General features: G+C 60.1%; 1 protein-coding gene across 1 annotated transcript; it reads right to left on the bottom strand.

Moving 5' to 3' along the window:
• Positions 1-786: 786 nt before the first annotated feature.
• WNT10A (Wnt family member 10A) lies at positions 787-12,872 on the bottom strand. Its single transcript, XM_058533021.1, has 4 exons — positions 12,610-12,872; positions 11,371-11,633; positions 4,074-4,453; positions 787-1,752 (listed from the first exon to the last, which is right to left on the bottom strand). The coding sequence occupies exons 1-4, from the start codon at positions 12,720-12,722 to the stop codon at positions 1,255-1,257; spliced, it is 1,254 nt and encodes a 417-aa protein (XP_058389004.1). The 5' UTR covers positions 12,723-12,872; the 3' UTR covers positions 787-1,254.
• Positions 12,873-14,859: the final 1,987 nt, after the last annotated feature.

Genomic DNA, 14,859 nt, shown 5'->3' with positions numbered 1-14,859 from the left:
TGCTGGGCACCGCCACTCGTCCTGGCTTGTGGCAGAGGGCTCAGGCAGTAGGTGGACAGCTAGAGGTCTGGCATCCAGGGCTCCTGATCCAGCCCCTTGTCAACGTCCCCACCGCCTCCGTCCAGTCCAGGTCCCATCTCTGGTTTGGAAGATGACTGTAGTTTCCTAACTGGCCCCCCTGCTGTCATCTTGTCCCTGTCATTCAATTCCCCATACAGCAATCCATGTGAGAATCAGACCACCACACTCACCTGCTTAAGACCCTCTGAAGGGCCCCAATTCCTCTTAAATAAAATCCCAACTCCTTACCTTGGACTAGAAGGACACGTGATGCGACCCTTGCCCCCTCCACCCCCCCCCCACCAGCTCCTCTCCTGCTAATCTGCCCCTTGATTGCTTCACTCCAATCACTTTTTGCTGTTCCTGCTGAGAAAATCTTTCTGACATCATAGCTTTTGCATTTGCCTGGCCTCTGCCTGGAAAGCCCTTACCCTCAATTGTGCCTGGCTCTCCTCATCATGCAGGTCTCAGCATGAGGACCACAACTCAGAGAGGCCTTCCTGGACCAGTGGCTTTAACTAAAAGGGGCCCCACTCCCCACAAATCACTCTACATCCAGTGTCTTGCTTTATTTTCTTCTCGGCACAGAGCATTGTCTGAAATGACCTTGTTTGTGTATTTACTTGTTTATTGTCCATCTCCCCCAGCCAGAATGTAAACTCCAAGAGAGCGGGTGCCTGTGTCTCTCTTATTCACATCTGTATCCCCAGCACCCCTCAGCCCCCACAGAGCGCCAGATCACAAAGAGTGCAAAATAAATATTTGTCAAACGAATGATGAGGGGCAGAGGCTGGTTGGGGAGGGTGTCTGAGGCCTCCACAGAATCTCTTCAGCTCAGTGATGTCCATTTCTTCTTTTTAATCCTCCTCCCCGTGCCCATCAGCTGCTTCATTCCCTCCCACTGCCGGGGAAGGGGTGAAGGGATGAAAGGAGACAGGCCAGGGGCTGACACTGGCTCTAGGGTGAGCTTGGGGCAGGGAGCCGGGAGATGAATCAGTGCTGCAGACCACAGAAGTGAGCGGTGAGGTCCAGGCAGGCCTGGACTGTCCCGTGATTGCAGCTTGACGACCCTCAGAGCTGGGAGGTTCCTACAAAATCACGTGGTCCGACCTCCCCTCCCAGGAGCCAAGGCGAGGCCGCAGGGCCAAGATCGCCAGCCACGGAGCGCCGGGCTCCGGGAGGGGAGCCCTCCGCTCACTTGCAGACGCTGACCCACTCGGTGATGCGGCACTCCTCGCAGACCACGAAGCAGCACCAGTGGAAGCGGCAGTGGCAGCGCTCGCTGCGCGTCTGGCGCAGGATGTTGTGGCCGCGCCCGCAGCACATGCTGCCGCAGCCGTCGGGGCCCGCGCTGCTCTTGTTGCATAGGCGGCCCACCGTGCCCGCCGAGTCCAGGCGCGGTTCGCGCTCGCAGAAGTCCGGCGACTTCTCAAAGTAGACCAGGTCGGCGGGGCTGGCGCGGCGCCGCGGCCCCGGGACGCCCGGGGCGGGCGAGGGTGCCCCCGCGGGGCCGGGCTCCAGCTGGCCGCCGTTGCGGTTGTGCGGCCGGATGAGCGTGGCGCGGTGGAAGCGGTTGCGCAGCAGCGCCCCCACGGCGCGGAACTCCGGCGTCACCTGCCAACACGTCTTGAGCTGGCAGCTGCCTGACGTGCCGTGGCACTTGCACTTCCGCCGCATGTTCTCCATCACCGCCTGCAGAGGGAGGCAGGTGAGGGGGACGCCCGCGGCCCCCCCGCTGCCCTCCTCCCAACGGCTGGGCCGGGCCGCGAGAAGCTCAGAGGCCCTTGAAACCAACTCCCATTACACAGACGCAAAAGCTGAGGCCCGAAGCGGTGGGGGCGCACAGCTCCTGAGCCAGGCAGTCAGAAGAAGAACTCTGCCTGCTCTTCTGCTGAGCTCCCATCCACCTCCCACCAGGCCAGGCCCTGGGGGAATTCCCTCCTTCCTGCTCCTCTCCTCTCCTGCCCGCCTTCCCCAGCAGCTGCAGGGGGCCCCTGGGGCTGGAGGCTCTTGCTTCCTGAGGGGGGATCCCAGATCCTCAGGGAAATTCCCTCTCCTTCCACCCCCTCGCGTGGGGGCCAGGAGCAGGGGGGTGCTGGCCCCACCATATGCCAGCCCCAAAGCCTCTGGCCTTGCTCCAGGCTGTGATGGGGGGCTGCGAGGAGTCTGAGACAGCCCCGACCTCCTCTGGGCCCTGAAGCCCTTTGCAGGGGGCCTAGGAGGGGGGCAGGGGCTGGGGAGACTTCCTTCTCCAGCATTATACTGGCTGGGGCTTATTCTGCCCAATGCTGAGTGCTCCCAGGAAACAGTGAGCACCAACAGGGGCCAAAGGCTCTACCTGAATACAGAAGGGAACCCAGGGAGCCAGCCCCCAGCCCAGTGAAAGGGGAGAGGTTCTCAGGCCTCCCAGGGAGTTATGGGAACACAACCTACCCACCTCCTGCCCAGCTCTCAACCTGCTCTGAGTCTCCTCCCTAAGAACCCCTTGGCGTTATCCTCACCAGAGACCCCAGAGGAAGTTGGGCACATCCTCCTTTCCCCCACTCCACTCCAAAAACACACCCTCAGACGGGGAGAGCAATGATCTGGGGCCCTCAAACCTAGGCAGTAGGGCCCTAAGACAGGGACCCTGCCCCTCCAAGTCTTAAAGGGCCCCACAGCTTATATGTGCAGCCTGTGGTGTCAGCACCATGTGGGAAGCAGCCAGTGCCTCCTCTAGCCAACAGCCCCAGAACATCTGCTTCCCACAGGCAGCAGCCATTAATTAACCAGTTTAACGAGGAGGAGGAGGAGGAGGCCCTGTTGGTATGGGCTGGGGTAGTATCGAAGCTTGGGAAAAGAGCTGCATGGACAGGGCAAGGCTGAGTGGGAGCTGGACGTGACCCGAGGGTGGATGTACCTCAGTTTACCTCACCTCTAAGTCAGGATGGTTGGCGCTGAATCGGCAGGAGTCTTTGTGGAAGGAGAAGGTGAACTGGCCTGGGCTGAGAGGCCAGGAGAAAGGGAAGTGGGATGGAGAAGATGTCAGCCAGAGTGAGGGGAAGCCAGAAACAAGGCCTGAGCAGGCCGGGCAGGGCGGGGCGAAGGGAGGGCCGAATAGCCTGGAAAGGAGGGAGCTGAGCTATCATGAGGGCTAAGGCGGCATCTCAGTGTAGGCATGCACAGAGTGTAGACCACACTCTACCCACAGGAGCTCAAGGGTCCGGGGCTGCATCCTGCCTCTACCACTTTCTCCTGGTCACATCACCTTGGGCAAGCTTAGTCTCTCTATGCCTCAGTTTCCATACCTTAACATGAGGTTAATAACCGTCCTTCCCAGGTAGCTGTAAGGATTACACAGGCTCATGTGTAGTAAAGTGCTCTGGACAGTGCCTAACACATAGCGGCTGGCAATAAATGCAGGCTAGTATGACTTTCCTTTCTTTTTTTTTTTTTCTTCAAATGAATGACCTTTGAGGTAGTATGAATATTTGAGGGTAGGGCGGAAAGGAGGGAGCAACCTTGGCACAGTACCACAGTGGCCCCTAGGACCCTCCCTTTGCAGGAATCCCTCATTCGGCACAGAAAGGCTGGGAGAGGAGGGGAGTCCCAGCATAAGAGATCACAGAATCATGGAACCTTAGAGCTGGGGGGCCTGATGGATGATCCAGTTGAACCTTCTCCCTTTACAGGGGAGGAGCCAGAGGGGCCCAGCCAGGCCTAGACGCCTGAGGTCTGACTGCAGCCCAGGGCTCTCCCCACAGCTCACGACAGGAAATGGGAGGAACCGGCTGCCGAGCGGAGAGTGAACTCACCCAGGAAGGGTGGTTTCATTCCTGTATCCCCAGACTAGTCCAGAGCCTGGCGCACAGTGGGTATCCAATGCATGTTTGTTGACTGAATTAGCAGGGAGCAAGGAGAAAGTTGCTGACTTTGGGCAAGCAGCATGGTCCCCAGAGGAGAGGGAGGCCTGGGGGAGGGGAAGGGCCCTAGGTGGAAGGATTTGGCACAGACCCAAGGAGTGGGGCTCTCACCTGCCTCCCCACTCGGTTGTTGTGGAGCCTCATGCGCGCGTGGATGTCTCTGTGCGGCTCCCGGGAGTCCAGAAAGTCCTTAGAGAAGCGCTCCCCGAAGCCCACGTCGGGGCTGCAGCCGCCCCACTCCCAGGAGTCCTGCAGGTCGGGGCTGGCGGGGGGCAGGGCTGGGTGCTCAGGGACTCCGTGGCTCAGGCCCTTACCGCGCTGCAGCGCGTCCAGCTGCAGGCGGTGCAGCTTCCGACGGAAGGCCTCCTCGTCCCCACGCCGGGACGCGTCACAGCCGCACGCCTTCAGTTTACCCAGGGCGCACGCGTTGGACACCGCATGCACCACGCCGGCTGCCGCGATGGCGTAGGCGAAGGCACTCTCTCGGAAACCTGCGGGTTCAGATCCACGAAGCATGGGTTCCGAGGGGCCTGACATCCCATCCTTCTGCCCTCCCTGCCCGATCTCCTCGCCACACTGAGGGGAAACTGAGGCCCACTGTTGGGGGAAGGTCTGGTACAAGGACACAAAGAGGGGGCAGAAGTCACCGCCGAAGTTCTGCACACAGGATGGGGTGGGGAGGTCTCCCCATAGCCCCCCTTTGTTGCACGCCCCTGTTTCTTCAACATCACCCTTAGCAAGCTCAGGATTTGTGTCTACATCTCTCCAGTTAGACAGAAAGTATCTGGTCCACATTCTTTTTGAGACTAGAGACTTAATCTATTACCTTTCATGTGATATTTGCAATTTTTAAAAAAGTCTGCAAAAAGAAGGCAAAATTGAACCTAAAGAATAAATTGCCAGTGATGGAATTCCAGGCCCCAGGAGATGTTAATGGGCAGAAGAGTAAGTAGGAGGAGACGTGTTCCCCAAAAGCTCCCGGCCACAAGATTGCCTGCCTGGTGCCACCCCCTTAGGACCACCATAGGACAGTCTCTGATGGCCAGATTCGAGAGGCAGAGAGATGAGCCCTCAGCTTCCCTTTCCCTGTCCACAGGGCATCCCTGAAAGGCTGCTCAGAGAAGGGCACTGCCCAGCCCCCCTGCCTGCGGTCGGTCGAGCTCAGCCGAAGAGGTGGTTTGAGGGACGCTGGAGGTGAGCCCGGTGCCCTGCACGGGGTCAAGCACAGAGTAGTGGTGAAAACTGAGAGGGAAGGGCAAACTAAGGCAGACACCTTCTCTGAGATGCTTGGGGGCACAGACTCCCTGATGAGCCACTCTGAGGGGCCCAGCGCTGGGCCAGCCTAGCCACTGACTTGTTCACACTGCTTTCCTCCTTGGTTCCCAGCCTGAGCCATCCTCTGGGAAGGCCCTGGTAGGTCTGGGCCAGTGACAGGGGGAGGCCTACTTGCAGAGGAGGGTCTGGCTCCCAGACCTGGAAGCTGCTTCTCACTTATTCTGCATCTGAGAAAAGACCTGCTAGGAGCAGGTTCTAGTGCAGGTCTCTGACCAGCCTCTGAACCGGATAGAGTGGGCAGCAGGAGAAGCCAAGAGCAATAACAGCCCCTATATGAGGAGGAGAATCTGCCTGTGCCACGGACCCCTGTAGGGGAAGCCCGGAACCTGCCTAGAGGCTGATGGCTTGGGGGAGGCCAAAGAGTCAGAGGAAAAAACTCTGGGTCCTTCCACCCTAGCATCACGGACGGGGAGGCCATGCTCTCTGGGGCTCACAGACCCCAGGGAGCCAACCAGGACTGGACAGAGACCCTAGTCCAATCCTACCCCTAATGCCCATTTTCTGCATCACAGGGCCCTCTCCTCCTCTCCCTGCCCAGCCAGAAAAAAAAAAAAGACAAGATGTGTAGTAGTTAAGAGTATGAGCTCTGGAGCCAGATTGCCTGGGTTAAAATCTTGGCTCTCCCACTTACCAGATGTTAACAGCTATGTGACCTTGGCCAAGTGACTTGACCTCTCTATGCCTCAGTTTTCTCATCTGTAAAACAGGGTTACTATTATCGGCCTCGCTGTTGTTCCAAGAATTAAATGAGTTAGTAAATTTAAAGTACATAGAATAGTACCTTACTCATAGTAAGTACTAAATAAACATTAGGTATTATTGAGAAGTTCTTCCTGCTGTCTGACCTCGATCACTACTCCTGAAGTCTCAGGCCATTGCTTCTTGTTTCCCCCGATCAGGGACAGAGCTCAGCAGCTCATGACCCACTCTAGAATAAGTCACTTGGGCCACCAGAGGCCCATGAAGCAGACTGTCCCTCTCTATCTTCTCTTTCCAGCTCATAGCATCTCAGCAGCTTTTCCATAAGAGCCCAGCTATGAGTGGACATGAGGGGATGGGGATAGGGATGGAGCCTTTAAAGGGGATGCTGAGAATTGGTGGGGGCTGCAGAGTAGTAGATGCTGCTCTGGGAGGTGGGGCCCAAGGGACATGAGGGCAGACGCAAGCTGGGAGCACAGCCTGTGTTTATCCCCTGCCTTTCATCTGTGAAACCCTGAGCCCTCCTCTTATTGCTGGAGGAGTCATCAGTGCACTCCTAGGACAAATGGCAATACTCAGATCTCCAGAGGCAGCCTAGGCCTCAGAAATCAGCGCCCAGCACACACACCCCTGTGCCAAGGTCATAGGGGTTATGGAGCTGGACCTAGCCCCAGCTCTCCCAGCTCCCAGGCCTGGCAACTTTCTGCTGAAGGATATTTGGCTCCAGGAAAGACCTGCTGCTGAGGTAGAACCCCAGGTAGCCCCATTCCCAGTTCCTAGGCCCTGTCTATGCAAGGCACCAGGAAAGAGCCAGAGGCTGGTCCAGGGGGATGTGCTGGGCCAACCACCATCTTCCAGGCTCAGGTGCATTCAGGCCTGGAGGAATCTAGAGAAGTGTAGCCCACAGCCTGCAGAGAACACCCCTACCTACCCCAGGCAGCTAAAGACACCATCCCATGGCCTCTGGAAGCTGTCACAGCCACATGTAGGGATGACCAGGCAGGGCCTGTGTGGCCACCCTCTGTTCCAGGCCTCTGAGAAGTCCAGCCCACTGGGTCTGCCCCCGGCTCCCATTCAGGGCCCCAGTTTCGGTCCTGGCCCCGACTGTCTGGGGCAGACGCAGGCACTGTGCCATCTGGCCAGCTGGAAGAGGAGGGGGCGGGGCCCTGGCCAGCTGGGCTGCCTGGAGCATTAGGGGGGCTCGTTAAGACGCACAATTAGCTGCCTCGCCTTTGATCTGAGACAGGGACTGCCAGCATCTAAGTGGAGTCAGCTGCTGCTACAGGCCGCAGCCAACAGCCAGGAAGGGGCTGGGGGAGGAGGTCTGGAGGGTAGGGGAGTGTGGAGGAGAGAGGATTCAGGAGTCAGTGGGAACCAGGAGGGGTTAGGGAAGCTTAGCCCCGCCCATTTGGGTCAAAGAGGGAGGAAGCAGAGAGGTCTGGTCTCCATTCTCTCCATGCAGATAATCTGTACGCGCTCGTGTGCCTGGGCTGAGAGAGAAGGAAGAGTTGTGTGCGTGTGGGAACACTTAGGGGTAACACTGAATGTGGCTACACGTTTGCACAAATGTGGGTAGGTGTGTGTGTGTGTAAATGTCAGTTTCATTTCTTGGACTACTCCTCCATCGCACCAGCTCACCTCTGGACACACAGAAGAGGATCATGGTGGCACTGCAGCTTGGGAGGCGGGATGACACGGGGCTGAGTGTGATCCCTTCAAGTCAGCTGGCCCGTATTTGAGTCCTGGCCCTACAGCTCACTTACAAGCTGTGTGACTAATGGCAGGTTACCCAGCCTCTCTCAGTTCATTTGTAAAATGAGAATAATAACGGGACCCACCACATGGGGATTATTCAAGGATCCTAACGTATAGATAAAGTGCTTTAGCACAGTGCCCGACACACAGCAAGTACTTAATATGTGTTGGCTAATTTATTGGGTACCATTAGAAGAATAGGACCTTAGGTGACCCTGGGATATGACTGCCTGTGCCTCAGTCTCCCTATCTGAGTGGCAGCACGTACCCCAAGCCTGGAGGCCTGGCATAAAACCAAGACTCCCCAAGGATGAATGCAAAAGGGAGGTGGGAGAAGAAAGCCAGGGCGGTGGGAAGCAGAGGCTGGACTCGCAAATTGCTGGCTTGCCCTGGGCTGGGAGCCCGGCTTGCCGCAGGGCCTCACGCCTCCTCTTCCCCTCTGTGCCGAATGGGCCTGGGCCTGAGTGAAGCCAGTACCTAAACTGTGTGCGAGCGCTGGGACCTGCTGTGCGCATTAACCACGCTCTCCTCCATCCAGCCTCTCCCTGTCCTCTCATTCCTCTCGCTCCAGTGCCCGAGTCCAGCCCGAAGCAGCCCCTTCCGCAAATCTCCCTCTGGTCCCTGCATCCTGAGAGACAGAGGGGTCCTCTAGTCCTCACAATGAAGACCTCCCCTCCAGCAGGTGTTCTGCCCAGCACCCCACTCGCCCGGGCACCATCTGCCTGGTTCCTCAGAATAAAAAGCTGGGGATACCAGTGACCTTGGCATTTAGGTCAGAGCTGCCCCTGGTCTGGGCAAAGCAGTCAGCCTGGGCTGGGGGTCCTCCCACAGCTTTTTTCTGACTCTTTCTAGGCCCCTAGAGGCCCCTCTCCCTTTCCCCAAACCCCTGGATTCCAGCCCCCTCCTCATGTCCTCTCCTTGGCTGGGTAAACCCCTATTACATGCCCTGCCTTCCCAATCTTGTCCACTCCATATGCTCAGGCACCCTCCCTCTCCCTCCTACATCAGAACCCCATCCCTTCAGCCCAACCCATCTCAGGGAAGCTGTCAGGACAATTAGATGACAGTAACAGCATTAAGATGGAAGGCCCAAGGGACCACCTCCTTCCACAGTCTCTGAATTTTAAACACGGCAGAAGGCACCTTTAAGAGAATCCCGTTGGCAGCCTAGGTCAGAAGAGAGGTCAGCGCCCTGATATTCCACTTAGGGGAAACTGAGTTCACTTGACCCCACAATAGACGATCCACAGCTTGAAAAGAAGGGAGACTGGGGGAAGGACCCAGTCCAGGGGCTGGCTGCCACCAAGACTGGCCCCATGGGATTCAAATTTAGCTAGTCCTTGAGGTGATGGGCCAAGATGGACCAGGAAAGGAGCCCAGAAGAGGGTGAACCCGGATGTGGAGTGAGCGAGAATTGGCCCATGGTGTGGGGAGCGGCAATTTCTTTCCAGAACCCCAGAGTCCCCTCCGAGGAGGGAGAGGTAGAAATGAGGTGTCCCAATGAGGGGACAGAAGCCACAGAGGTAGGACGGTGTTCTGAGGCCAAAGGAAGGAGCCCAGCCCCCCTGCCGGAGCCCAGGAGCATCTGTCCCGCCCCCTCCCCGCACTGGGCGCCGCCCCGCGCCAGCTAGCCCCGGCAAGTCTCCCCCGTCCACCCCTAACCTCTCCCCCCACCCATCCCCCCAGCTCACCTCCCGCTTATTAAACTGCAGGTGAACCCGGGAGCGCCTGGCGCCTCTCCAACCCCGCGCAGTTCCACCGCTCCGAGCTCGCCCCCAAGCTTCCAAGACCCCATGTCCTTCACCAGGCCACTCGGGCCTCCCGCGGGCGAAGCGATCGGGACGCCTGGGTTCACTCACTAGAGGGGCCAGGAGGACCAGAGGGGAAGAGGGGACACCGAGGCCGGGGAGAGGGATGAGGAGCTTGCTTCGGCTCGCCTTGCCTCACCCGGAGCGGCCGGAGTGAGGATCTCAGCGTCTGCCCGAGCCCCAGCGAGCGCACCCCGAAGCAAGGGCTCGGGCGTCCTCCCCGCCGGGGCCCGAGCGCGGGAGGGAAAACGGGGCTCCGGGGAGCGCGGTGACCTGGAACCCGGAGTGGGAGCGGGCGCGCGGCGGCGGCGAGCGCCGGCCCGGCCCCGCCCGGCAGGAAAGAGCCGGGCCTGTCACTTCGTGTCTGCTGGCGCGGGCGGCGGGGCCGGGCCGGGGCGCCCGGGCCGAGGGGGGCCGGCCGGCCGGGGTCCCGGGCCGCCGCTCCTGGACCGCCGGCGGGGCTCGGATGCGGCGGGGCGGGCGGGGCGGGAGCGCGCGCAGGGGTGGGGGCGCCCTCTCGGGAGGGCCGCGCGGCTGGGGCCGGGAGCCGTCTGCCGCGGCCCGCGGGGATTAGTTCGCGGCTGCATGCCGCCACACGCGCCGGGCCGGGCTCGGCCGGGTAGAAACAGCGCCCCGGGCGCGCGGGGGTGGGAGAAGTGGGGAGCGGGGGCGGGGCGAGCGGCCTGGGGCTGGGCTGCGGGAGGCTAGGGTGGCCCCTGACTTGGGGGCCCAGGGGATGCAAGGAGGGGTCCTGGGGAAAAGGGAAAGGCCCCTGCTTTCTGAGTTCTTTCTGAAGTTGGGGTACATTCGAGTCTGACTCTCCCTTGGGAAAGCCTTGGGCCTCAAGGCCAAAGGTTACAGTGGGCTCCCTCCTCCTCCACTGTCACCTAAGAATTGGACAAGTCCCAAGGAGCCAGGTCCCCATACTGTCCCACATGGGGTCCCCGCACTGTCCCACCCAAGCAGCTGAGAGAAGGAAAGATACCCAGCTAGGCCCATCCAGGAGGCTGGACCCCCATCTTTCCCAAAAACCAGAGTCAAGGCCTAAGATACCAGGGCAGGAGGTGGGTGTGAGCTAAAATGAGTGACAAAAGCTCCTGCCATCTCCAGCCCAAGCTACTCTAGGGATTGTTAGGGGTAGCCCTGGTCACCCAGAAGTTAGGGAGAAGGATAGGGAGTGGGCTGCGGCCTCTCTGAGCGGTGAGGGGAGAAAGGGTTGGCAGGACCCTCAGGCCTGCTGGGCAGGAGGCACGCACACACCCAGTGCCTCTGATTCAGAGAGGATTTTCGGAGGTGGCGAGGATGACACAGAGGCTGGTGGTGTACCCCGCCGGGATGTGCTTCTGCGGACACACAGATGTTTTACCTGCCCAGGCTTCCCCCACCTATACCATTTGGCAAAAGTCCCCAACCCCTCTTCATGCTGATTCTTGGTACTTTATCACAGGCTCTCAATTCTAAATACTGTTTACTAGGTAGAGGGCAAACTGAGGCAAGTGACAGATATGGCTATTTCCTGGGCCTGAGATATGCTGTGACCACGACAGGTCTGGATAACCCAAGAGTCCACTTCTCAGGCATGGAACCCGCCACTCTCAGCCTACACAGCCCAACCTGGAGCCACATCTGCCCAGTTTGGCCCCCTTGGCCCTTCTGAGACCAGAAAGAGGCAAGAGAGCAGCACAGCTGGCAGATGGGCACCTGGGGAGGCAGCCAGCTTGAGGGAGTGAGTTGGGGATGGCTGGCCAACAGGTTCTGGGGTGGAGGTGCTGAAGGAGGTGGGTAGAGGGGCGAGGGCGAGGGGCAGCTACCTCTGCTGAAGATGGGACTCTCGTAGGGGATCTTGTTGCGAGTCTCGAGGCTGGAGCAGTTCCAGCGCTGGTCCCGGAACTGATGCTGGCACTCGTGGATGGCGATCTGGATGCCCTGGATGGCCGAGGCAGCCACATCAGGGTGTCGCACACACACCTCCATCTGCCGCCTGCTCAGGCCAGGCAGGGTCAGGCACACCGTGTTGGCGTTGAGCACGGGCTCTGGGGGGAGGCGGAGGCCCAGGATGTCGTTGGGTGCCGACCTGCAGGTGTGTGGGGTGGGAGTGGGAGTGTTTTGGGGGGCTAGGAGGACACAGTCCGTGATCCCCGTGTGCTAACCCCTGCTTTTGTAGGTTGGGCCCGTCAGTGTACCCCTAAACCATTCTCCTTAACTTGACCTTCCCACCATCATCCTATCCAACACAACCCACCCAGCCACACACCCACACAGGTAAACATGTCCAAATGCGCATACAGTATTCCATAAGCACATCCCCAGGCGTAGATGCTCACATATGCAGTGTTCCCCAGGGGACCACTCCCAAAGGCGTGTTTCAGACAGTCACATTCTTGCAGACACATTTCTGCACACACTGAGGTGCACAAAGCCCCAAGAACACTTACACACATGCACACTTTGTCACAGTTACACACATACACAAAGACACAAGTACACACACGTGTTCATCTTGATCATCATACATTGATCGGTGAGCTCTCACATTCACACACATGTGCACACACAGCCTGCTGTTTACAACACAGCTTGCTGGGCTCACTCAATCACAGACACACACACACACACACACACACACACACACACACACAGAACCCTTCTGGCTGTAGTCTCTCATTGACCCCATCTGGGCTACTCCCTTCCAGCCCCCATCCCTGCCCCTGCTAGGTAAAGCAAGGCAGTTTGAGCTTACTCCTAGGGTGGGGGTGCATGCCCCCCACATGGCAGGGACTCCAGGTTGACATTTGCTCCCCCACACACACACCTCCCTTTCTAGTAGCCATTACTTTCCTGAGCACTGCCCTGTCTCCCTGGACTGCCCATGTTCTGTCACCAGTTCAACCCCCTCCTACGAGGGCACTGTCTTTCATTGGGCACCAGCACCTCCCTGCGACACTGTCCCTCCCTCCTTCCAGGGTCCCCTGCCCCAGCAGAAGCGCCAGAGGCCCCGGTCCCTGGGGGTCCCGGCTCTCCAGGAGGGCGGGGCATAGGCGAGGGCTCACCTGGGCACAGCGGCAGCCAGCAGCAGGAGGAAGAACAGGAGCGCGCAGAGCGCGGGCCGCGGCTGGGGCCGAGGTCGGAGCCGCAGCCTGGGGCAAGGGTGGGTGCTGCCCATGGCGCGCGGGCCGTGACGGGCAGGGACTGGGGGGCTCACAGCCCGGCGGGACCGGCGAGCCAGGGGCGACGGCGCATGATCCGCGGGGGTCGGGGCGGCTGCGACACACAGCTCCGACTCGGGTCACGGCTCCGGGAGCAGACGGCGCCCGCCTCCCTGCTCCATGGGGCAGCGCCCCCGGGCACCGCCCTCGGGGGGGGGGGCGGGCGGGCGCACCGGGCACCTCCTGGCACAGGGGTCCGGGGAATTTCCCAAGGCCCCCCTGCCACAACTCCTGGTGCCTCTCGAGGGTAAGGGGGGCCCGGAGGTGCTGCGGGCTGGGGACGAGAGGCTGGGGTGCCAGGGAGCCCCCCCAGCGCAGCGCCGTGAGCCTGCGCTTCCGAGGGCGTGCTAGGCGGGCCAGGGGTGTGGGGGGGCGGCGCTGTCTGTGCCCGGCCCCACGGCCCAGAGAGAGTGACTGTCCCGGCTCGGGGAGCTCTGCCGCCTCCCCTTTCCTGCCCCCCCCCCGCCCCCCAGTAGAGTGTCTCAGAGCTCTACCCCAAGTGACGTCACGACGGGGGGGGTGGATGGAGGCGTGTACGTGTCCCGGGGCCACTGCGGTCCGCTCAGGACTCGGGGTGGGAGCGGTCCGCGGGGAGGGCAGGGGAAGGAGAGGTGCTGGGGTCCGTGCGCGCGTGCACAGGGAGGTGCCAGTGCGCGGGGCGCGCTGGTTTGTGTGGGAAGGTGTGTGTTACTGCGAGGTGTGTGTGCCTGGCTGAGACGCAGCTGCTGGGGGGCGGTCCCCCCCAATATACACACCTGCAGGGGCTGGAGAGGAGGGGCTGGCCCCTCTGCTTGCCTCCCCCACCTCGGGAGGGACTTCCCGGGCTTGGCTGGTGAGGCAGGTGTGGGGTCCTGCAAGGAGGTTTGGCAGCCTCTAGATCTTGCTCTCCTTCGCTGTGTGACCTTAAACAGGTGCCTCCTGCTCACTGAGCCACCCCTCTGCGCCTTTGTGGAAGGAGGTTACTGAGGCCCACCTCGTCTAGTCAGTGAGCCAATGGAGAAAAAAGCACTGGGCTCCAGTAAATGCTTGTCTGGGAGAGAGCACCGTGGGGCGGCACATCCTGGGAGAAGGGATTAGAGAGTCTTTTAATCCTAAAACTGTGCTTTGGGGTCGTCTTATTTTCCCCCTTTTATTTCACAAGAAAATATTGAGGCTCAGAGCAGTTCATGACTTACTCAAGGTCACACAGCAAGTTAGTGAAAGAGCTGGTACTGAACCTGGTTCTCTTGACTCTGAGCACAGCAGCAGAGCCCCAGCACTGAATGCTGCTTGCCCACACCTCCTGCGGATGCTCCAGGGCTTGCTGGGGCCCTGCCACCTGTACCTGGTCCACTGGGAGCTCCCCAATACCAGCCTCCTGGCTCACACCCACTCCCCTCTGGGATCCCTTCCTGTCCTCCCACGCCAGCTGAACACTGGGCTCAGCTCAGTATGGCGTGAGTGTGCTGGGCCCAGGTAGGATCCTGAGAGCCAGAGGGTTGGGGCACAGAGGCTCTGGCTTCTGTTTCTGGTTTTAACCTGGGCCCTGAGAGTGAATCCTACTCCCTCTGTGTGGCCTTAGCATCCTCCTCTGTAAAATGGGCGCAAGTCTCCCACTCTACACACATACCTCCCTCCCACCCCAACTGCCCCCTCTCCCTGTAGAGAGCCTCTCCTGGCTTAAGGTCAGAACTCCCTGAGCCTCTGGGCTCAGAGACAAAAGGGGCCCATTCCTGGAATTGCCCATCCCTGGGGAACTGGAGGAGAGAGGTGGGGCCTTGTCCCCAGACTGTCAGGTGGTGGGGGCGGCCTGAGCAACAGCAGGCTGACAGCATAGTCCCCCCTCCTTCCCCCATCTCTGCCGGCAGCCACCGCAGCTGTCAGGAATTAAGGGCTTGAGGCTGCTGGGGGTGGGGGTGGGGCAGTGGGGGGAGCAGTCTGGCCCGACAGCAGGAAAACAGCCGGGGGCAGGAAGCAGTCTGCGTCAGCCAGAGCCTTATGTGACCCCAGCCGCCCCCTGCCCTCCCCACTCTTCCCCACCGTGCTGCAGGAGCAGGGATAGCTTGGGACTAGAGTTTGGGAAGGGTATGGGGAGGGACAGGGCAGAACCAGACT

Source organism: Diceros bicornis, chromosome 37 (assembly GCF_020826845.1).
Source record: "Diceros bicornis minor isolate mBicDic1 chromosome 37, mDicBic1.mat.cur, whole genome shotgun sequence".
Lineage (NCBI taxonomy): Eukaryota > Metazoa > Chordata > Mammalia > Perissodactyla > Rhinocerotidae > Diceros > Diceros bicornis.
The sequence above is the reverse complement of the archived record's forward strand: the minus strand, read 5'-3'. Positions and strand labels throughout refer to the sequence as shown.